A 23,177-nucleotide genomic window follows, 5' to 3' on the forward strand; every position below is an offset into this window, starting at 1 on the left:
TACCTTATTTTGTTAAATCTTTGTAGACAATTCCCATATTACCGGCATGGAATTTTATTTACATACAATGTCGTTACCGCAAAATCAGCATGGAATTTCTTTAGAGTACAATGCCGGTACATATGCCGGCCGTATCGTTATGTTCACCGGCCATGCCGGTTTTGATTGCCTTATTTTGTTAAATCTATGTAGACAATTCCCACATTACCGGCATAGGATTTTATTTACATACAATGCCGGTACCGTTAAACCGGCATATAATTCCTTTAGACCACGATGTCGGAACGTGTGCCGGCAGAATCGTTATTTTCATCGGCCATGCCGGGTTTGATTTCCCTATTTTGTTAAATCTCATTTTGTACGTAGGTCCAAAGCTGCAAAATTGAAGAAAGGAAAGGGAAAAGCTGTTGATGAAGGAAAACCTAAGTCTTCTCGGCCTCGACGTAATCGAGATGATCCGGAACGTGGTAAGGTCATGATTCAAGAGATTCCCCCGGAGGGAGACACAAGCAGTGATGACGATGCTGAGTGGGAGAAATTTGTACCTCCTTATCCAGCAAGTGGCTCATACTCACATGGCTTAGGACAACCTGAAGTTGAAGCCGGTGAGAAAAAGGAAAAGGACCCACCAAAGCACCTCCCAAAACCATATGACATGATTCCAGAACGCAATGATGGAAAGCACTGGGGTCAGCCGAGAGATCCGAAACTATTATTTGACTTCAAGAACTCTTGGGCTCCTTGGATCTATTCAACTTATGTAAGACGTTTGCATCTTGTTGTTATATTGTTTATATATGATCAGGTGAATTGAATTTTGTTTGGTGTGTTTTTATAGGACCGCAAGAAAGCCTTCCGTGTTTGCCGCCATCAACAAATAGATACATGGTATTTGGAAGGGGAGTGTGGGGATGTTCAAGCGGAAGTAAGAGCATCTGGGTTGTATCCCGCGGTAGAAAACTATGTGGCCACTGATCAAGTGACGGCGATTGCTTCTTGGAGAGGTTTTTTGCTTCAACTGATACCATGCATTTTTATTTTGGCGAGATGATCATTATCCCTGAAGATGTTCAAAGAATATTAGGTCTATAGATCCTTGGAAAAGCCGTTAAGAAAGAAGATGACGGTAAGACCCTAGAATGGTCCAAGATCTATGAGCTGACTAAAAAGTTGTTTGGTTGGGACGAGGCAATGACAAAAGCAAATATGTACGCGAAAAAGAATACCATGACAAAGACTATTAAAGTCGTCAATCTCAGAGATTTGTTTGTGAATACGATGGGCAAGGAATTGAATGCCTAACAAATTCAGCAAACTATCGCTGCTTATCTGTTTTTCCTCTTGGGAATCGCAATATTCCCTGAATTTTATGGTAACAGGGTGCATATGAACCACTTACAATACTTGGATCCCTTGGAGGAGGTTCATGAGTATTCATGGGGAACTGCTTTCTTGGCATATTTTTTGGCGGAGATGCGTAGATCTTCTAAGGCGACTGCCTGTCAATTTAATGGGGATTTCACTGTATTACAGGTAATGTGAACTAGTTATTTTGTTTTCCAATTAGTTCTTTTCTTATACATTTCATTGGAACGATCTTTCATTTGCGTAGGTGTGGGCTTATGAACACTTCCCAACATTGTTCAAGGAGTACAAATATTTGGAGTCGTCAACGTATGGTTTGGAACCACAGCTTCCTGTAGCTAAAAAATACTTTTTCGACAATAAACCGAAGCCTAATAACAGAACTCGGTTACTCGCCATGAGAGAGGCTTTGGACTCTATCGTTGTCGAAGATGTTGTGTTTGACCCATATAGGAACGAAAGAGGAGTTCACTTTGCAAGGCATGACAATGTAGCATTTTACAACAGACCATTGTTTCATTCAAAAGGATTTGTTATTCATAACCCTCACCGTGTGATGCGCCAACTTGGGTACAAACAGAAAAAACTTACGGGTAAATCTGATGCCAAATTCTCTTATGACTTTCCTCAATGTCTATCAGATGAACAACATACGCTGGTACTTTACAAACCAACTCCTCTACTTGTACATTGGAATGAAAGGGAAGAACAACAACTAGTGTTGTATAGGGTTGGTTGGGAATTGGCGGAAAACGGTTATGAGTCGGAACCAAGCTTCCCCAGAGGTCATTCGAGGTATTCCCATCCTTATATTATACGCCCGGCCACCGAAAAAGTCTCTCCACAAGCAGAACCTCCCTCCACAACTCCTGAAAAACTTATTGTACCCGTACTTCAAAAGACCCTCACGTTGTTGGTACGTAATTCTAGTTCACTTCCTATTATTTGAATGTATATCTATAAACTTATAAAAGTTAACATACTAATGGAAAAATATGACAACAGCATTCGCGGCTAGGAAAATTGGGAAACTGGTTTAAATGCAAGAACAAAAAAGGAGAGGTGCTGACCCCGGCATAAATGAAGACAGTCGAGGAAAAGATAGACAAAATTGAAGATCCAAATTCAAAGGACTTGTGGAAGGAAACGAAGAAGAGGGTTCACAAGAAACCAAGAACCGAGTGATCTAAGATGTTTGTTAATGTTTCTTTTATAGTATTAGTTATGTCTTTGAACAATCTACTGTCGATTTATGTTTTTTTGTATGTCTTGCTAAACTTTGAACATCTTTGTTTCATTTGTTTTCGGTTTGGAACATCTTAACTTTACATATGGTTTGTTAATCAATCTAGTCTTTGTTTATATTATTTTGTGTGTCTTGCTAAACTTTGGAGATGTTGATTTCATTTGTTTTTGGCTTAGAACATATTATATTGGTTAATCTATGTCAAACATTGCAATTTTTATGTTTTTTTTTCAGAACCGGCATGGTCGAAATTGTAACAACAATGCCGGTATACTGATTTCTTTTCCGGACCAAAGGAATTTAGAATTCCGGCATGGATTCGATTTTCCATACAATGCCGATAATCTTTCTTTTCCTCACACATAAGTGATCTGTGTATAATTCCGGCATTATTAGGAAGTTAATTTCAACGCCGGCACTAAACCTGATATCTCTGTGTACTTATGGTGCCTTTCCGACATAAAAGAAAAAAAAAATTTCTAAGCCGAGATCAATTCCCTGCATTGTAAATTTTGAACTAAATCATGCCGGCATGTCCATAGCATATGGTTTAATGATTAAAATTCAAACTTCCAAAAAAACAAAAGGTTGCGTAGCAGTGAACCACACATTTCCAAATTACTCTTCATCACTTTCTAATTTATGAATAGGAATTTCTCCCTTCTCCGGGTTAATTGATAGCTTCAACACATCCCACAATTGATGGTTCTCCTTATACAATTTCATTCATTCCTCCGAGTGATTGGGGACTATATCCTTGTTTTTAGTCAACGGACAAACCGGTGGCAATTGACAATTTTCCTTTAGCTTCAGAATAATGAAATAATTCCCGTTCACGAGGGCCAAGACAACTCTTCTCTTCTTAAGAGATCCTTCGCACTTTTTCCACTTTGGCGTATAAGTTGTTTGTTCGGTGGGGGAAAAATAATGAATAACACAGTTAAATGTATCCGCCACAAGATGCCACAAACCGGCATTTTCATCCAATATTCAGTAGGAAGTAACTGCATCTTGTGCTCTGGCCCTAACACCCGAGCATGCAAACTATCAAACCCTTCCTCATCATCTACCAATTGTTCATAACAGCTCTTCTTTTTCATAAGTTGTTCGGCCATCCTCTTTCTAGCGTATCTGCATCATGTCATCCTTTTACTAACCGCCGTCTCAAAGATTCCTAATTGTTCGATCATGGCATGATAACCACAATTTCCATCTCCAGCGACATCATCTGTATATACAATATACTCGCGATTAACCTCGGGAAGTTGCAGTACATATGACTTTATTTTGGTATGGTAATGTCTATAAGTCTTACCTGTTTGGGAATCCTTAAACATCTTCATATTGCCAACTTTTAGCTTAAGTATATCCAATCTATCCTCTGCAATCTCTACATTTCCAACGTCTTCAGTATGTGATGGGAGTCTGTACTTCCTTGGCCTACCCCTTCGCCTTTTAAAAGAGACTACATCACCATCGTGTTGCTGATGACTAGGCATTGGTCGCTTACCTTTGCCATCACTTATCTTTAGCGTGGCTTCGAAATTTTCAGCTTGATGTACTTTACTTGATGTAGGTTCCTTATTCGGCCTTTCAGTTTTGATATGCAAAGCCGCCCCTTCAACTATGGGTGTGACTTCGGAATGCTCCCCTTGATCAATCATTGTTGGTATCTTCCTAGGCCTACCCCTTTTCTTTGTAACCTCGACTCTATGCGTGGCATGCACTTCCTCGGCTTGTTGTTCTTGTTCCATCGATGCAGGTACCTTCGTCGGCCTACCCCTTTTCTTTGGAACCGGCACTTCATCGGCTTGTGGTGTGGATACGGAATTCCCCGTTTGTTGTTGACTTGATAGTGGTTCCTTCCTCGGCCTACCCCTTTTCCTTGGAACCGGCGCTTCCGCGAACCTTGCTTCTAAAAGCTCACATCCAGTTGGGTCTCGTTTCTTACTTGCCTCGTCTTCACATTCGGGTTGACTCATTTCTTTAAATTCTTTCATTTGTTTTCTCCTAGTCGTTTTAGTTTGTGGTCTACCTGGCGGATCTCCCTTTCTTGGCTCTTCACTTTGTGTTATCCATGGGCGTGTAATTCACCTTAGTTGGCTCAACAATACTTGTCGGCTAACCGAGTTTCCACGTGAGTAAGCTTCATAGAATTCCTTGGCCTCCTTTGTATCTCATGGTGATTGTCTGGGAGCTTCCGAAGGGGGGGGGGTCGAAAGATAGTTGCTTACAAAAAGGATCAATAACCTCAATAGGTATAACTTCTTCGTACTTTACAAGAATATGATGACACGGAAACCCCAATGAAGACATGTCGGGACAAATACACACATCACCCGGTTTGCGTAATTTATCTCTTTTTCCATTTCTATAATCATATGTTTTATTGCCCAATGCGAGATGTTGAATTCTATTCCTTGGAGCAAATTACCATATCGAAAATGTGATGTCATCCTTTCCATTGAGCTTTTCTCAAAGGCCTCTTGATCCTATCAATATTAGCCTTAAAGTATTGCTCCATTGCCTCGGTGACCGTAACCACGTTTCCTTGGCCGGACTGGATGAGATCTTTAAATCTCTCATGAGCGGACTCCGCTATACTATTTGCTTAATTCCGGTAGTGTCTATATCTATTTGTCCACGCACGGACAAATTTTTCCTTGAACTTATCCAACAATTTATCCCGACAATATGAGACGGCACTTGGATACCCTTCGTTATATTTGGCAATAAACATGTTCAATCTCTTTTCATATATATCCTCAGTAAGAGACCAATAAACTTTCTCCCAATCCTTTAGAAATTCCAACCACCTTTTATGATTTTCATCGTGTTCTTTGTCCACTCGCTCTTTAATCTTTCCTCTTTCATCTTCTTCTTCTTCGGGTGATATTTTTTTCTTGCTAACATCTTCCTCTAGTTGAGTAACCATTCTCTTCTTAATATCCGCCTTAGAGGGTTCAAACAAAGCATGACAATGTTTTAGCACATTTTGACCTATATGATATGTACATAGGAAATTTTGTGCATACGAAAATACGTCGGATATAACATTCATTAGTGCGTCATCTTGGTCGGTTATGATGACCCTCGGAAATTGATTTTCCAGGAACAATAATTTCAATTGTCGTAATGACCAATGATAATTGTGATCCCTCTCGTTTTCCATTAAACACCAAGCCAATGTGAAAGATACCTTGTCTGATGTTTGCCCTACGATGTTGAACAACGACATGTTATTTGTTTGTCTTGTAGGTGCAGTCCATCATAAGAACACCACAACATGTATGAGCCAATTGTGAAAGTAAAGGATGCGCAATGAATATTTGAAGGGTTTTTTTGTCCGATCCTCTTTTAATGATACGCGTGTAGTTGTGATCCCAAAATATCTTCTAAAATTCTTGCATAACGATCCCCCCTTCCCATTCCACTCTTCTAATGGTTGCTTGTGCCCTATAAATTGTACTTAGGGAAGAAACGTTCTGACCATTCTTTTTCTTGAAGCCTCTGAGGATCACTCTTGGTTTGATACATACTTTGGTCATTATAGTTCCATCCTCGAATTCATGAGGTTTTAGCTTCGCAACTAAGGAGTGACCAACAAAATCTTTCGGATCCCGGTGGTTATGACGGCCAAACCACACAGTACAATCCCATTCCTTTTCTTTGTCTCTTAGATAGAATACAAGCTTAAAGGGGTAATTATCCTTCCTCGTACGAGTCTTGTATACCCTATTAGTCTTCTTTGGATATACATAACCTTTCCTATGGCTATCCTTCTTCTTGTATTGTCCACTTCTCTCACAAACCATCTCAAAATGATTATCTGAACGTTGGGTATTCCTCACCAACACATACATGTTCTTAAGAGCCGTCTCTTTTCCCAAGCAATTGCTTCCTCTGAAGATTTTATTCCCTACCCTACATAAGGAAAACAATGGGAGATTATAAGGTTAATTACAAGCAATCCCCACATAAAGTTCTAAAAACTAGGTGAAAGTATTGTTTGGTAACATACCGGAGGCATTTTATAGTATTCAGACGTATCCGGACCAAGCGGTTTGGAATTTGTTGGATCAATGTATGTCACAATCTAAGGAATGAATGAAAATAAAATTGAATTAGTTCCAAATGAAATTAAATTACTCTGTCGGGTACTAGTTCCGGCATGCTCGACGGCAGTACCGCCAAAACAATCAAAGCCGGAAACATGTGACGGCATTTTCGAATAATTTTCCGGCATTCTGGAATTGCACTTGAAAAAGAGAACCTAATTTTAAACAATACCGGCATTGTATTTTCTTGAACATTAATGTCGGGATTCACATTACCGGCATGCTCGATATGTAAGTTTCCAATCCGGTATTTCGTGCCGGCTTTGTCCATAATTTATAAACCACGCCGGTACTAGGTGCCGACGTGCTCGATAGTTTATATACCACGCCGGTATTTTAACTCCTGGATGTTTTTCTTGTGGTACCGGCATAATAAAGTTAGGAGTGAACCATGCCGATTTAGATATTCCATGGAATATTCGGTGGTAGGTAAAAAGTTAATTGCATGCCGGCATGGATTCTTTTGGTTGAAGACCACGCCGGCAATTGTTTCAAAATGGGGGATATTTTCCGCCGGCATGGAAGTAGTATGAATACCGTGCAGGTTCTGGTGGTGCCAGCGTGGTATTCATACTACGAGTATGCCGGCACCAAGCTTTTTCGGAGAAAAAATGGCGGTTTCAAAAAAAAATCAAATTTTCGACCTCTTAGCAGCATTACTTGTGTGTTGGGGATGCTTGTATATTGAACTTGTTTACTTTCTTGCGTTGGTTCTTCAAAAAACACTTCATGCTCACGAAAATCATGATCCAAGGGTGTTGGTTCATCGTATAATTCCAATTGTGAGTTGTTATCATTAACCGAAGATTGAAGATATGATTGTTGTTGTAGTTGAGCCAAAGATTCAGCAGCTGCAATTCTCTCCTCACAATCATCTTCCATTTTCACAAAAAAAATTCCACTCAAAAATATTTTTCCCTCCTTCTACTCTCACCTCACTCGCACAAATTCAAAGAAAAATACACACTAATCTATCCCCAAATACTTAAGATTTTACTAATTATTATTAACCACTAAACCTGATTAGTGAGGGATAGATTAGGAATTAAAAAAATAATTACATAAGGGGTGACCTAGATTTGATATTTCAATCCAGTTTTTGTCATGTAGCTATATCCCCCAATTAGTTTCCATATCCCCCAATCGCGCGTTCAATAAAATGTGGGACGAGTGGAATAAAGTGATTAAAAATTTAGGCATTGGAAAACAGTGAGATTTATTTTGACAATGGTCACATATTTCATTAGATGGTCATGGTACTTTTATTATTACTGTAACGTGAATAATAAAAAAATCGGTAATGTTGGGAATTAATCATGGAATATTATACAACTTTATCTCTACAAATCACATAAACTTCCTACAAGTCTCATTTTTATGTCCCCACAAATCTCATTTTTGTCTCTACAAGTCACAAAGACTCTCTAAAATTCTCTTAGAGAATCACTAGAAATCTCTAGATTTTCAGGGAATCTCTGGAAGTCACTCGAATTAAAAGTCTATGAAAGTCCATAGAAATCTTGTTTGACTACCCCCTTGTAAGTGTAGCACAAATAATATAACACAACATAATATATATTTTTATTAAACCGTGGATCGATTTCTCAGTCATCGCGGTTACAATTATAGCATAAGTACTAAAGCTTTAAACCTTTAGGTGACCCTAAAGGACGAGTCCTATCTCGTGAGGGTTTACAGAGAGGTGTGCCCACAAAACCTATCGTAACCAGGGTATACATTTGAGTTCATGAATCACCAGAACTTTTAAGATATGTTAGGAAATCTGGGAACTTGGTCTTTAGAAATATAAAAACTTTCCGGTGGGGAAACTCAACGCCTTTAACTTGTAGGTACTTCAAATCAGCCAGTCTTTCTTGTAAGAAAAAACACAAAGCTGTAATATCAATGTTTATGTATTAAAAAAAAATTCTACAAATATGTTTATATTTACCATAATTTGAGTTGTTATGGATTGGGGATCGCGGCAACTCACGACAGCTTCGGCCTGGTAGGCATAATATAATTGCATTTCCTCCTGAATTACTCCATATTTGTCCTTTAAGTTATCAATGGTTCACTGGCGGGAATTTCCAAACTCTAACTTATAATTCTGCCACACCATCTCCCAAAAAGTTTTTGTTGGTAAGAAACCAAGCACAACTTCACGACGGGAGCTAATTTTCACCCAAGATTTCATGATGACCAAATCTTCAGATGAATCAAACGCAACCATTTTCAAAAAAATTTGCTTAAGGGGAGTGATATGTTGAAGGACGATGAAACAAATGATTTGTTATTTTGTGTGAAATATTTAGAGGATACACAGTCTTTTAAAGGATTCCACGAGATGAAAAGGTCTCTATGGATAAGTATGAACCATCGATCATTTTATTAAAGTCAAAGAAAATCAATTTTAATGCAACAGACAAACAACTTCAGAAATTATTATTCATGGATACTGTAGATTTGAAAAGAAATGTCACTGCACATCAACAGACAAATAATGTCAAAAGGCATTATTCATGGATACTGTAAAATTTAAAAGAAATGTCACCCCATGAAAATTTAAAATCTATTGTAACAAAGAAAAGCATAAAAGTTTCATACATATTTAAACCGAGTTTTATACATATTATAAAAGAGTTTAATACATATTAAAACAACAATAAAGTCATACAACTATGTTTCTGGGAAGAAATCAGACGACCTTTTTTGTGTCTTCTAAACCTGGGTTTCAACAAAAAACTCCATATCTGTATTTAAATCAACATTACTGTTCAAGTAAGGATTTTCTTCTTGACTCAATCTTGGGATTGAGTAGGTAGGACTAATACCGGTGTCCTTGACAACTGGGTGATACCCTGTTCCATGATCATCCAAAGTAGAAGTAGCTTGACACTTACGACTACACTCACCAGAACCACCTAAGCCCAACATACGAAATGTCCCGTGCAGAGAAGCTTCTTCTTGGGATTGGTTAGTGCTAAAAGCACTAGAAGATGTAACGCCAGTATCGGAAGGCCCATACGTAAAACGGTCATACAATAATTTCTCCAGTGCATCAGTCTTTTCAAAACTTTGTTGTGCCAAGCCTTTCCACTGATCCTGCTACACTATTGATTAGTAAATAAAACTAATATAAAAAATTATATTTATACTAATAAATTTACAAAAATAAGGTGTATTAATAACTAACCTCGGTGCCATGGATGTTACTCCAATCAAGACGGTGGGTGATATTTGGAAGATGATGTATTTCACGTATTCCCTCTTAGTTCACATACGAAAATGACCACTCTACTGTAGGAAATATAGATGGCGTCTCCGGTTGGGTATAGACAAATGTTTCCGCAAACTGACTTGGAGCAGGTACATTAGGAACGAAACGAAAGCTTCCAATGTTACCAATACCAACCTCTTCGTGGTTTTGAACACGACTCAAATCTGGCAACAAAGGACACATGCTGACAGTTTTATACCAAGCTAAATATTCGGTATCATCTGCTAGAAAGTAATGAACCCCTTCTCTTATATCCTCACTTATAGTGATTGAAAAATCAGGAGGCGGCACAAGAAATTGAAATTATACCTAACACCTTCCTCAAACATCTCTCCCAAGATAAAGGACCCCATCTTTCGTATCCACTACTCCCCTAAAATATATTCTCTTACGACTAACCTCTCTTGTTAAAACTACTTCCTCATATTCATAGTGGGAATCCAATACCCATGGTTGCCAAACAACTGCTCCAGGTGACAGTCTCAGATTCATCTGTATTTTAGCATTGTTCACAGAATGTTTCCTGGAGTCTGATTGTTTCACACCCTCTGTATTGGTTGATTGAAACATATTAATCGCATGGTACATTTGTTCCGGGTCAAATGATCCAAATTTTAGTAATGGTTGGCAATTACGAAAGTAAATATAATACCAATACTCTAATATCATCCACATTGCTGCCATGTTATTATCAACACCACTAGAAACCTTGTCCAAGTTGTTTAACAACCAACCATAAATAAATGAACCCCAATCAAACCTACCAAGATTTTGCAAGCTTTTTGAATCTCCCAAAACAACCAACCATGCTTTTGAAGCGTTAGAGGAGTCGTTCCGGTGAATACTTGACCAATAACCCAAAGAAGATAAATCCTAGTCAATTCCTCCCAGACCTCAGAGTTGTCCATGAATTTCCTACTGTTTATATAAGATGAAAGGTGAGAGAGACACACAACTGAGGATTTACTATCCCATGATTTTTTAGAAGTCGGGGGGGGGGGGGGGGGGGGGGGGGTTGTGTTGAGCATCATCTTCCATATTTGCAGATGGACTATTTAGGTTGGCGATCACACCACTAAAGTACAAATCATCTAAACTTTCATAATATTCTCTGGTTAACCTCTTAGAGTAATGTATAGGCTCACCCTTACCTATAGGAATTCCAGTTAACATTACAAAGTCTAAAGGTGTCAATCCTATTTCAAAGCCCGAGAACTACTAGATAATATGTGAGTTGCACATCTGAATTCTTAAAATTAAACGAAAATATCTTGGAAAAACCACAATTATCTAATACCTGACATGCGCGTGGATTATTCCATACAACGATATCATAATAATCCTTAAGGCTTCCCCAACTAGTCTTCATTTTCATCCTCGGTGCATCTATACCGGATGTATGACCATCTCTAACTTTTACGGACAACTTTTGGTTCGTCGGGTACTCTATATCATTATCTAAATGCACCAAACAAACAAATATAAACGTATGAAAATCACCAAACAAATGTAAACTTCTTGGAGGAAAAACTTAATTTCATACTCAAAACCATATCTTACTAACAACTTTGCATTCCCACATTTGAATTGTGTATTATCCAAATTACAAGACATGCAACATAATTAGGATACATAATTAGGATTATTTAAAATCAAATGTCACTCCAATTCAACCATGTTCATCAATAACTAACCAATCAACCATGTTCATCAATGAGTATCAAAAATTTGTCATGTTAAATAAATTTTAAACAAACACAAAGCAGTAACTAATAGTTGTGGCATTCAATTAGTGTTAATAACCTATCAATCTTGTACAATTAATCTTAATTGAAAAGGAAATTGGAAACTAGGATTTTAGGTTAAAATAGTTTATCTTTAAGGATTGAGTGGTTAAAACGCCTTCAAATCAATTCCAACTTCGAATTCACCCATTGTTCCACAACCCAAACAAAATGGAAGAAAACGATGCTTTTTGATTTTTAACGGAGGGGAAGAACAAGAACTGTGTGTCTGAAAGAAAAAAACAGGAAGAACCAAAATTCTCTGTCGATTTCTCTGGATATTTTAGGGTAAATAGTGGAATGGTTAATGGTTAGCCGGTTCAATCGATTTTGACTGGTCAAGATAAGAAAAACGGTTAACCATTAACCGTTTCCTCTAAAACATAAGATTAGTGACCGCTATATAGAGAACGACTGATCAATGTCCGTTTTTTTTTGCTTAAACCGGCTAACAGTTAGCCGTCCCTGAATTTCTCTGAAAAAAACCGCAAGAGCTAGACCCTTCCCAGGCTGATGTGTTAAGGTGTTTGGGAAGTGGATGGGAAGAGCCACTAGACCCAGTCTAAGGACACTAGCTCTGTCATCATCCACTAATTAAAGATAAAAGGTACTACCTCCGTTTCAGAATAATGAACAGGTTTGTGTGCACACACATACTTTAAAGTTTATTGTTTTGTGTGACCAGATAAAGTTTATTGTTTTGCATTATAAAGTTTATTGATTGAAAGAAAAGAAAATCAAAACTACCTTTATTCTTTTGTAATTTCTGCTCGGTAAATAATCCTTTCGTAATTTCTGTTGGGTAAATAATCTTTTTGGAGCTTCTAAAAATTTGTCGCTGCCTGCCTTGACAGTACGGTTTTATCAAAGAAAAATCCCGAGTCCATCCCTGAACTGCAGTTACTGCACATCTCGAGTACCCTAGAGGCAAGCTAATCCAAGGAAAATCATGAGTCAAACAAATCCAGGAAGATATGTGAGACTTTAATGTTTAGAAATGATTACAACGGCCAGGGCTAATAACTGTTTTTTACCCCCACACAGCCACTACATTATATATGCAACATTAAATAAGTGAGACTTTTGTGAGGGTGGTGTAATCCTGTTATACCCTCTATCAAAAAAAACATTAAATAAGTGAGGCCAAGGAAATCAATTTTCGTCCCCACACCCAATTAATACAATATGTCACTACAATGCAGGGAAGCACGGACACACCAATATTGGAACCGTGTTCGCGCCAGTGTGTCCGGCGCGTGGGACACCGACACGACGCATGTGTAGAAATTTATACCTCATTTTATTAATTGGGTAATTAAATGGGTTATGAAAATTAGTATAATAGTTAATATTTCTACAAGTGGGCTAACCTGATGGCATAAATTGAGTTTTTTTCATGTATTTATTTGATTAATATATTTGATATATCATAATACTATGATATTAGTGTATAAAAATTATTTAATTAATATATATAAAGGGGAAATTTATCTGTAGGTATCCGTGTCCTGATGATTTTGAGTTTTGCCGGTCCCTGCATCCGTGTCGTGTCGCGTCGTGTCCGTGTCACGTGTCAGTGTCAGTGTCAGTGCTTCCCAACATTACAATAACAAATTTTAGGTGTTGCATTTAATATGCAGAAAACAGAAGGAAATACGCGAATAAAAGAACAACAGTCTGTCATCATCCATTAATTAAAGATGGAATAATATGGAATGGGCTCATACAAGTCTTTAATATTAATCCCACGCCTAACTGCCATCGGTTTTACCTGGCTTGATTGGGGTATACTCATTTTGTTTTCAATCAAAATAGTGTGCTAAGGGGAGTTTAAAAGATGCTAAAATACCAAATCACTCTTACTATTGATACCCTGCCGACTGATCATCCAAATAATTTTCATAATATATCTTCAAAACTGGAATGTGATGAAATCAAAAATCAAAAATCAAAACGAAACTAAAATAAAATATAAAAAATTGTGGCTACGGGATTTGAGATTGGGTATGATTTCGTACGGAACCTCAAATCCTTGCCGACTAGTATCAGTCGGTAGGGTGTTTTTTTGTCGACCTTGCCGACTTTTCATCTATGGAATTAGCATTAATAAGGTCGGCATGGTATTCATCCTTATACCTTGCCGACTTTTCATCTCTGGAATAAGCATTTACAGGGTCGACACGGTATTCATCCTTATACCTTGCCAACTAATCATGCATTTGTAACACCTTTCTCTGTATGTCAAAGAGTTTATAGTCGGCATGGTATCTTTTGTCGACCTTGTCGACTATAAGTTAGATGGCATGGCGGCCAAAGTTAGTAGGCATCTTCTTCATTCGTCGACCCTGCCGACTTTTCATAATTTCAGAACTGAAAGTATTGATTAAATTCTTTAATTTTAAGTATGATTTTATACAACAGCTTTGCAATCCCCTTTTTAGAAGTGTTTGGGTAGTGTGCTTTCATTTCCGTTGCAAAACAAATTTTTTTAATCAAAAATCTTCCCACATAAGTTCAATCAAAAATAAAATTTAATAACTTAAATTCATAAGTTTTAATGTACACAATTAATTAATCTAAACTCAATTAATTAATCTAATCAGATTTTTTAGTGTTAATTAAACAAGAATATATTAGCCATTTAGAAAAAAGATGGTTAAAGGATGGCTTCTTTTACTTTAAAATGACCTATATTTTGTCTCATTAGGTATACCTCAATCTCGTGAGGCAGTTTTACATATTAAAAAAGAACCAATACAAAAGTTCATTATATTCATGGAGTGAGTGTTTGTATATATCCATACAGTGGTACCTCTTATTACTATTTCAAAATTTCCTAGGAAATTTACACGATTGAAAAATTAATTTCAGGTATATATGGTTGGAGGAAGCATAACGGTACAGTTTAACCTCCGTAAATCTATTTTCGTTTTATCTTTTAAAAAGAATACGTGATTGGGGGATAAAAAAATTAATTGGGGGATCGAGGAAAAAGACAAAAATTGGATTTAAGTATCAAATCAGGATCACCTCTTATCTAAGTATTTTATCTAATTCCTAATCTACCCCTCACTAATCATGTTTAGTGGTTAAATATAATTAGTTAAGTTAATAGATTAGTTTGATAATCATTAGAATAAATCATTATCATTGAATTTGTTGATGCAACAACATCAAATCAAGATATTTATGATCATGAAGGTTTAGGTGAAGAACCAACCCAGGAAAGTAAACTAGCTGAACATATAAGTGCTCCAATTACTCATATATAGGTATTAATGTATTGAAATTTGATTTTTTCCATTGAATTCGCCATTGTTGCGCCTGAAAAACTCAGTGTTGGCATGGTAAAAGTATGAATGCCATGCCGGCAGTGACCAAACCGACATGGTATTCGTACTTTCACCATGCCGGTACACAATATCCCCCAATTTTGAAAATTGGAAGTACACTACCGGCATAGAAAGTTCATTATCGAGCAAGCCGGTAGTAGTGTCGGCATGGTTGATTCCCAAGTGTACCGTGCCGGTTTGAGGACAAAAACATACAGAAAACTTGTCTGAAATAGCAAGTACCGGTATGGTATTCATCTTAAAAAACCATGCCGGAACTAGTACCGGCATGGTATTCATCCTAAAAAACCATGCCGGAACTGGTATTCATCATAAAAAACCATGCCGACACTAGTATCAGCATGGTATTCATCCTAAAAACTACGCCGGAACAAAAAAATAGTAGGTTATTCATCATAAACACAAGCTGGGAGTGGATTGAAAGTTTATGATTCTAACCCAAATGAAGTTTTAAAACAACAACAACAATTTAAATATGATTAGGTATCATGTACCTTCTCAATAAAACAATTTCTTCTTCTTCTTCTTCTTCTTTCTCAAGAACAATTCAATTTAACCTATCTTTAAGAACTTGTTAGGGTTTGCTTTTGATTTTGATATTTAATTTTAAATTTTAATTTAGATGGAAGGGTATTTTAGTATTTCCTCCCTCAAAAAACACCCGTTAACGGATATTATTGGATGGGGTTAGTAATTCATATCCCCCAATTAGTTTTTGTATCCCCCAATTGATTATTCTTTAAAAATGGAGTTTGAATGGAAAAGCTGCACAAATGATACAAAAGAATTAAGAGTAAAGCTAATTTAAAGAAACCCAAGCCGACTGAAAATGAAGACCGGATTAAATCTATGAAAGCCTTTGGTTTTGATTCTAAATTCTGTAACCTAATATAACAATGTATTTCCACTTCTTCCATAGCTGTTTTGTTGAATGGAAGCCCTGAAAACTTCTTTAAACCCACTAGGGGATTAAGGCAAGGAGACCCTCTATCTCCTTATCTTTTCATTATTTGTATGGAAATCTTCTCTAGGCTTCTTATTAAAGGGGAGGAGGAAGCCTCTATTCATGGAGTAAAAATTACTCCAAAAAACTGTCCTATTTCCCATCTGTTTATTGCAGATAATTGCCTTCTTTTTATCAGAGCTGATCTGAAAGAATGTCATAATATACGTAAACTTATAGAAACTTTCAGTACAGCCTCTGGTCAAATGATTAACTTTGAAAAATCTGGATTTTTCTTTAGTAAGAAAGTTCAACCAAAACATCAAAGAATGATATGTAAAATACTTAAGATTAAGAAAATAGATCCTAAAGATACCTACCTAGGTACTCCTCTATTCATTAGTAGAGCAAAAATTCAGCTCTTCGACTCTATTGTGGAGAAGATGGAGCAAAAAATCCAAAGATGGATTGGCAAAACTCTGTCTCAAGCAAGTAAAATGGTCCTAAATAAAGCTACTCTAGCTAGTGTAGCTAGTTATCAAATGAGTTGCTTCATTTTACCAAAAGTAACTACTAAAAAGATTGCTTCCCTCCAAAGAGACTTTTGGTGGGGCAAAGAATCTAAATATAAAGGATACTACCCAATATCCTACTCTTGTCTTTGTAAACCAAGAAGTAAAGGAGGATTGGGTTTTAGAAATGCACAAAAATTCAATCTAGCCATGAAAGCCAAACTTGCATGGAGACTTCTAACTGAGCCTTTCATGCTTTGGGTATCACAGCTAAAACCTAGATACTTTAGAAAGACCTCTGCCTTTAAAGCTAAAATCCCAACTACAAGTTCGTGGATTTGGAAATGTATTAGTAAAGGTATCATCTTAATAGAACAAAATAGTATTTGGGAAATAGGAGATGGATATAGCACCAACATCTGGGATCACAAATGCATCCCTGATCTAGAAGAGCACCTTAGAAACTACAAAACTAATACTAACTCTCACTTAACTCTTGTGAAGGATATATTTGCTCTCTTCACTATGAAGTGGAACTATAATCTGTTGACTGAAATGTTTCCAGTAAATATTGCAAATAAAATTAACAAGATTAGAATAATTAGAGGAAAACCAGACACTCTAACATGGCTGCTTACAAAAACAGGGAAATTCACAGTTAAATCTATGTACAATAAACTAACGGAAAAAAATATGAATCATTACAACCTATGACAAAATGATTCTTTTTGGAATTCATTATGGAAATTGAATGTGTCAGAGAGAATCAAAATCTTTGCATGTAAATGCTTACAGAATGCACTGTCTACAAACCTGAAGTTAGCTAGATTCATGGATGATGTCCATCCAAACTGTCCCCTCAATTGTCACATTGTAGAAACTATAGAACACACTCTTTTCTTGTGCCCTTATGATTAGGAGGTTTGGGCAGCTGAGCCATATCCCGTTAACCTTCAGATTCCTAATTCTATTTCTTTATTAGACATCTGTAATGATTGGATAAATAACCCTAACACCATTATACCTGTGGAAATTGCTTTAACAAAAGAATGATTCATATGGAAAGACAGATGCAATTTAGTCTTTGAAAGAAAACATCAAACAAGTATTCAGTTAGGAACTGAAATACACAGATACTTGGAATTCTGGTACAAAGACCACCCTTTACTGAACCAAGTTAATAATGGGAAATCTCTAACACCCAATTGGAAGCCTCCTTCGAAATCTCAACTAAAACTAAATATTGATGCTGCTTGGATTTCAGCTAATCTACCAGCAGGTCTTTCTTTAATTCTTCGAAGTGATGCAGGAACCATCGAACAATGCAGAGCAGGAGCTTTCACAGCCTCTACCCCTGAAGAAGCGGAAGCTCTAGGTTTGTTGGAGGGAGCTAAATGGGCAGCAGAGAATGGATTGACGAATTTCTCAATTGAAGGAGACTGCAAAAACCTTTTTGATTACCTTAATGGCATTGAATCTTCATTAGAATGGCAAAACATATCAGTCTTAGACCAAGTTATCCATACTCTAAAATCGTGTAATAATTTTTTAGGTTTTTATTTTGTTCCAAGATCAGCTAACAATGTAGCGGACATAATGGCCAAAGAAGCTAGGAGCTTTAGCTCAACTTGTAATTGGAGAAAAGAAGCTTCAGTGTATTAGAACAGCTATAGAAGTAGACATATCAAATGCTAAGACGGCTTTGCCAAACCCAACATTAGATAACTCTACTCATCATGGTGTACGGGTTTTTAACTCCCTAAATTAGACTTTTTTTGCTTAATTAACTCAAAAAGAAAAAAAAAAAAAAGAAGAAGAAGAACACCGGATTAAATCTACTTTAATGTTGTGGGTTGCAGACTCCAATATCTTCTGTAACATTTCAACTAGTTATGTATTTTTCATCTGAAAACCTTTCATTCGTCACTAGGGAAATCTTCGTAATTTTTTTTAAATAAATTTTCAAACATACTTTGCATATCATCATTCACAATATATTAATGATATCCGACAAACACAAATACCCACCCTCTAAACACATGAGGGTTGATCTCTTTTTTGATGTTTTTATTCTCGTTTTGTCTTCAAAGACTGTGAACAGTTATCATTTTTCTTTAAGAAATTTTTAAATATATAATATTATCATTATTTTTTTGGAAAAAAAATACTATCACTTTTTCATTTTAAATATCGAAAATTATGGACACACCGAAAAATTTAGCCCAACTGGGCACCGTATGAGAGGGAGGGTGGGTCCACTCTTACCCCACTCTCTATCCCAATATTGAAAGTCATACCAGGACTGCCCGATCCCCTCTCGATGCCCAACTCGATGCTGCTGTTCGGGGGGTCTAGCAACATTCTTTAAATAAATGGGAAAAGTGTTGGTAACTCTTTTATCACTGCTTTCAAAGAATCACACACCAAACACAGCCTAAACTCATACGAGTAAAAGATACCTTAACAGTCATAATCACCATTATCATGGGCATGCTTGAGAGTTGATTAGAGTTTCAAGGACCTAGTGGAAACACCGTTGGCACATATGGCACAAAAAGGTAGACGTGGAAAGGAAGGCCTGACGGGTCTAGGAGCATAGTTCAGTGGTATCCCATCAATTTCAGTAAGGAGGAAGTCAGGGTTCAATCCCCGCCGTCGTAAAGATTTCTAATAAATTAGTTGTATAATGGGTTGAGCAGTGTTGGGCCTGGCAGTGGGACCTGGTTCCGTCTTTAAAAAGAAAAAAAAATCAATTAAGATGAGGAAAAATCAATTACAATAAACCATTTCCAAGAATTAAACTGATTGATCCCCACCTTTTTAATAAATCATGTCAAACTTTTCCCGGAATTATTATCCCAGCATTTTTAGGGGCCACCCAAAAGGAATTAGGGGCCAACAATAACACAAAACAGGGTCACCCAAACCTAAATGAAAGCTAGCCCTTATCTCGCGTATTTCGTAATGGCAAAATTTCCCTTCCACAATTGGTAGTTAATACTACAATCGGTAGTAAAGTGTGTTATTTTAACCTCCGAATATGCTTAATTTTCGAATTTTAGTACTACTATGATCGGTAGTAAATTTAACTTCCGAATGTATATTGGCCCCAAAATGAGATTTTGCCAAAATTTTAAGATTTTCAAATTTTGGTACTACCATAATCGGTAGTAAAGTGTATTACTTTGACCTCCGAATATACTCAATTTTCGAATTTTAATACTACCATAATCGGTAGTAAATTTAACTTCCGAATGTATATTGTCCCCAAATTAGGATTTCCCCAAAATTCTAAAATTTCCAAACTTTGGCATTATCATAATCGGTAGTAAAGTGTATTACTTTGACCTCCGAATATACTCAATTTTCGAATTTTAGTACTACAATAATCAGTAGTAAATTTAACTTCCGAATGTATATTGGCCCCAAAATATAGATTTCGCCAAAATTCTCAAATTTTCAAACTCTGGTACTATCATAATCGGTAGTAAAGTTTATTACTTTAACCTCATAATATACTCAATTTTCGAATTTTGGTACTACCATAATCGGTAGTAAATTTAACTTCCGAATGTATATTGGCCCCAAAATGAGATTTCGCCAAAATTCTAAAATTTTCAAACTTTGGTACTATCATAATCGGTAGTAAAGTGTATTACTTTGACCTCCGAATATACTCAATTTTTGAATTTTGGTATTTCCATAATCGTTAGTAAATTGTGTTAATTAGTGATGCTTATTATCTACCGATTTTGTTCATGGCCCAAAATTCAAATTTTCAAAACTTAATAAAATTTCGAAATTATCTACTTTCACAATCGGTAGTTAATGGTGTTCATTATCTACCGGTTGTGCGTAACATTTAGTACAGAGAAATTAAATTTTTTGAATCAAGAATAATCGGTAGATAATGATAAATTTACCTACCGATTATGGTTGATGTTCCAAAGAAATGAAGAACATCAACCATAATCGGTAGGTAAAGTAGATTATTATCTACCGATTATGTTTCTGCTACTGCAAATCCAAGAACATCAACCATAATCGGTAGCTAAAGTAGATTATTATCTACCCATTATGTTTCTGCTAGTGTAAATGCAAGAAAATTTTCGGATCAAAATTTTGATTTCAAATAATCAAATCCTAATTTTGAATCACAACTACTATCATCTATTCGTTTTGTTAGTTTAACTCCTTTTTTTTTTTTGATGTTCTAAGTTTCAACTTTAAGGTTAATGAATTTTGAGTTTTAATTTTAAACAATCAATCAAAACATTTGTTTGATCGACGATCTTTGTTTTCAATCAAAACTAAAATGATGAGAAAAAATTCAATGGGTAGAAAAGAGAAGAAGGAGAAGAGGAACGATATGAGGGACATATGTTTAGATTTAGTATAAAGGTAAAGGATAATACAAACACTTTACTATTTTTAAGACACCCCTTAACCACCTTCAATGGATGGGAATAAAAAAAATGACCCCTAAAAATGCCAGGCTTATTATCTCAACATAGAGAATTCAGGCCACTTGTTCAGATAAAAAAAAATGAAACTCGTTTGGTGGGCAGCAGCCAGCAGCCACGTAATTCACAGTCGTTTTGAAAATGGCAAAAAAATTTAGGCCAAAATCTAGATTATAAAAAGAAAAGATATAATGAGGAAGAAAGAAAATAATAATGCATCTCAGAGAAGAATAATCACAATCACTATTCTTTTTCTTTTTTTTATGCCCTAGACTAGTGGTCCCTATATTACATCCAAACTTCTTCAATTGGAGTGGATTTCAGTAATTACAGGATTCGACCCCCAACACTCTCAGACTATATGATTCTCAATTTATCATCAATAGAAATTTTGTGATAACCACCCAATGCTCTCCTATCGTTTACACTCTCATAATTTCTGACTATCTAACCAATTTTAGAAGTTGCAATACATGCTTTCACAAATTCAGAACTAGAAATACGGATTGTTGTAAGATTCCTAGTCATACCAGGATCAAAATGCCTTTTAGTACTTTTAATTTAAAATTAGATAAAACTTATTTATCTATATTTTCAGCCATTCACCAAAAGCATCATCAATATATTATCCTTAATCAGCATAATCATACTAGTCAGTATACCAAAAAAAACCAAAAGTGTAGTTTTCTTATGTCAGTGGACTAATTCTCACATCTCTCAAATTAGTTTTGTTCTAATTACCAATTCAGTTGGCACCAGCATCTCCAGATGGATGCGTAACTTCACCAGCATCACCAGCGCCTCCTGCTTGCACTCCTGCTTGATTTGGATTGGCAGGCTCTGGTTCAGGAACTGGATTTGGAACATCTTGAGGAAGATTGACCTCGACAAACCCTGCATTAACCTCGCCATGGCCTGCATTAGCTACGGCTTCTACATCAAATGCAATCCTTTCAACCACAGGAGTCAACATCTCCAACTGGGGGAAATGCACAGAATGGGGAGCATGGGAAGGGTAGCATTCTCTCGGATGGATGCTATAACAGGTGCAGGCATGGTAATGGCGTAGAACCCTTGGCGAACCCCAGCGCATATAAAAAATCGATCACCTACAACAATCACACACTCATTGATCACAAAGCGGCCATGCCGAGGATAAGTGGCAAATACCACTCAGCCATCTCTTACACCCCACACTCTGTCACCAAGTGGATAAGGAGGAGCAGTCTGCCTTCTCTTCCCTTCACCACCAACATTGGTCTCCACTGCATCTCCAGCCTCACTACCACTCCCAACCTCATTCACACTATCCCGAAATATACGCCTACCAGGAGCAGCACTTTTACCACCTCCAGAAATCCCCTGAAAAAGTGGTGGATAGATGATTTCATCAACAATCCAAGTAATTTATAGTTGCAGGAAATCCTACACTACACCCTTCATGTGATTTCATTATTACTCAAACCATTTTTAGATTTACACTTTTAATTTTATTGATCAATCTTTGAATGTTCTTACAAGAAAAGATAAAGGAATCAAGAATGATCTCTGCTCTAGACTTTCTCTCTCCTATTTACTTGTTTCTTACTCAAAAAAGATCTCTCCCATTCTTTACAACTTGAACAACTATTTATAGGGAAATACGTAGTGGATGACAGCTAATCTGTCCTTTACTTTCGGGTATGGTCTGCGACATTCTCGCAATCTTAAAAATGTTAATTTCGCAAGCTCTCTAATTTTCGCAGGACTATCACATCTTTCTCGTGATCCTAGATGACGTCGTTTACCGTATCATTTCTGAAATTGTTCTGCGACACTGTTGTGTTGTTGATAATTTCGCTGAGATATTATCGTTGCGAGATTCTGATCATACATCTTGCCTCTTCTCATATCTTCTCCGTAAAGTAGAGAATGATGTGAGAAATGCCGCAGTTCATCTCTTCATATTCTGCATTTATCACACGTATTCTTTCTTCCATTGTTTCTTGACACGTCTTTGTAACCGCTGCTTTTCAACCGCTCACGTCTTTTCGTCTTAATGGTGTTTATTTCTTCGAGTAAAAAAATCCTTTATACTCTTCTTACTCTTCTTTCCACTTTCTTTTTACTTTTT

The 23,177-nt window shown here is 36.6% G+C and overlaps 1 protein-coding gene across 1 annotated transcript; it reads left to right on the plus strand.

The window, feature by feature from the left end:
* The first annotated feature begins 16,160 nt into the window (after positions 1–16,160).
* On the plus strand, positions 16,161–18,263 carry LOC113296574. Its single transcript, XM_026544876.1, has 2 exons — positions 16,161–17,269; positions 17,735–18,263. The coding sequence occupies exons 1-2, from the start codon at positions 16,161–16,163 to the stop codon at positions 18,261–18,263; spliced, it is 1,638 nt and encodes a 545-aa protein (XP_026400661.1).
* The last annotated feature ends 4,914 nt before the right edge of the window (positions 18,264–23,177 follow it).

The sequence above is a fragment of the Papaver somniferum genome, chromosome 7 (genome assembly GCF_003573695.1).
Source record: "Papaver somniferum cultivar HN1 chromosome 7, ASM357369v1, whole genome shotgun sequence".
In the NCBI taxonomy this organism is placed as follows: Eukaryota; Viridiplantae; Streptophyta; class Magnoliopsida; order Ranunculales; family Papaveraceae; genus Papaver; species Papaver somniferum.

Bases quoted from the DNA above. Each gene is read 5' to 3' on its own strand.
- LOC113296574 (XM_026544876.1), top strand. From the start codon at position 16,161: ATGGAAATCTTCTCTAGGCTTCTTATTAAAGGGGAGGAGGAAGCCTCT. The intron at 17,270-17,734 runs GTACAATAAACT...TGAAATACACAG, and splicing joins AAATTCACAGTTAAATCTAT to ATACTTGGAATTCTGGTACA.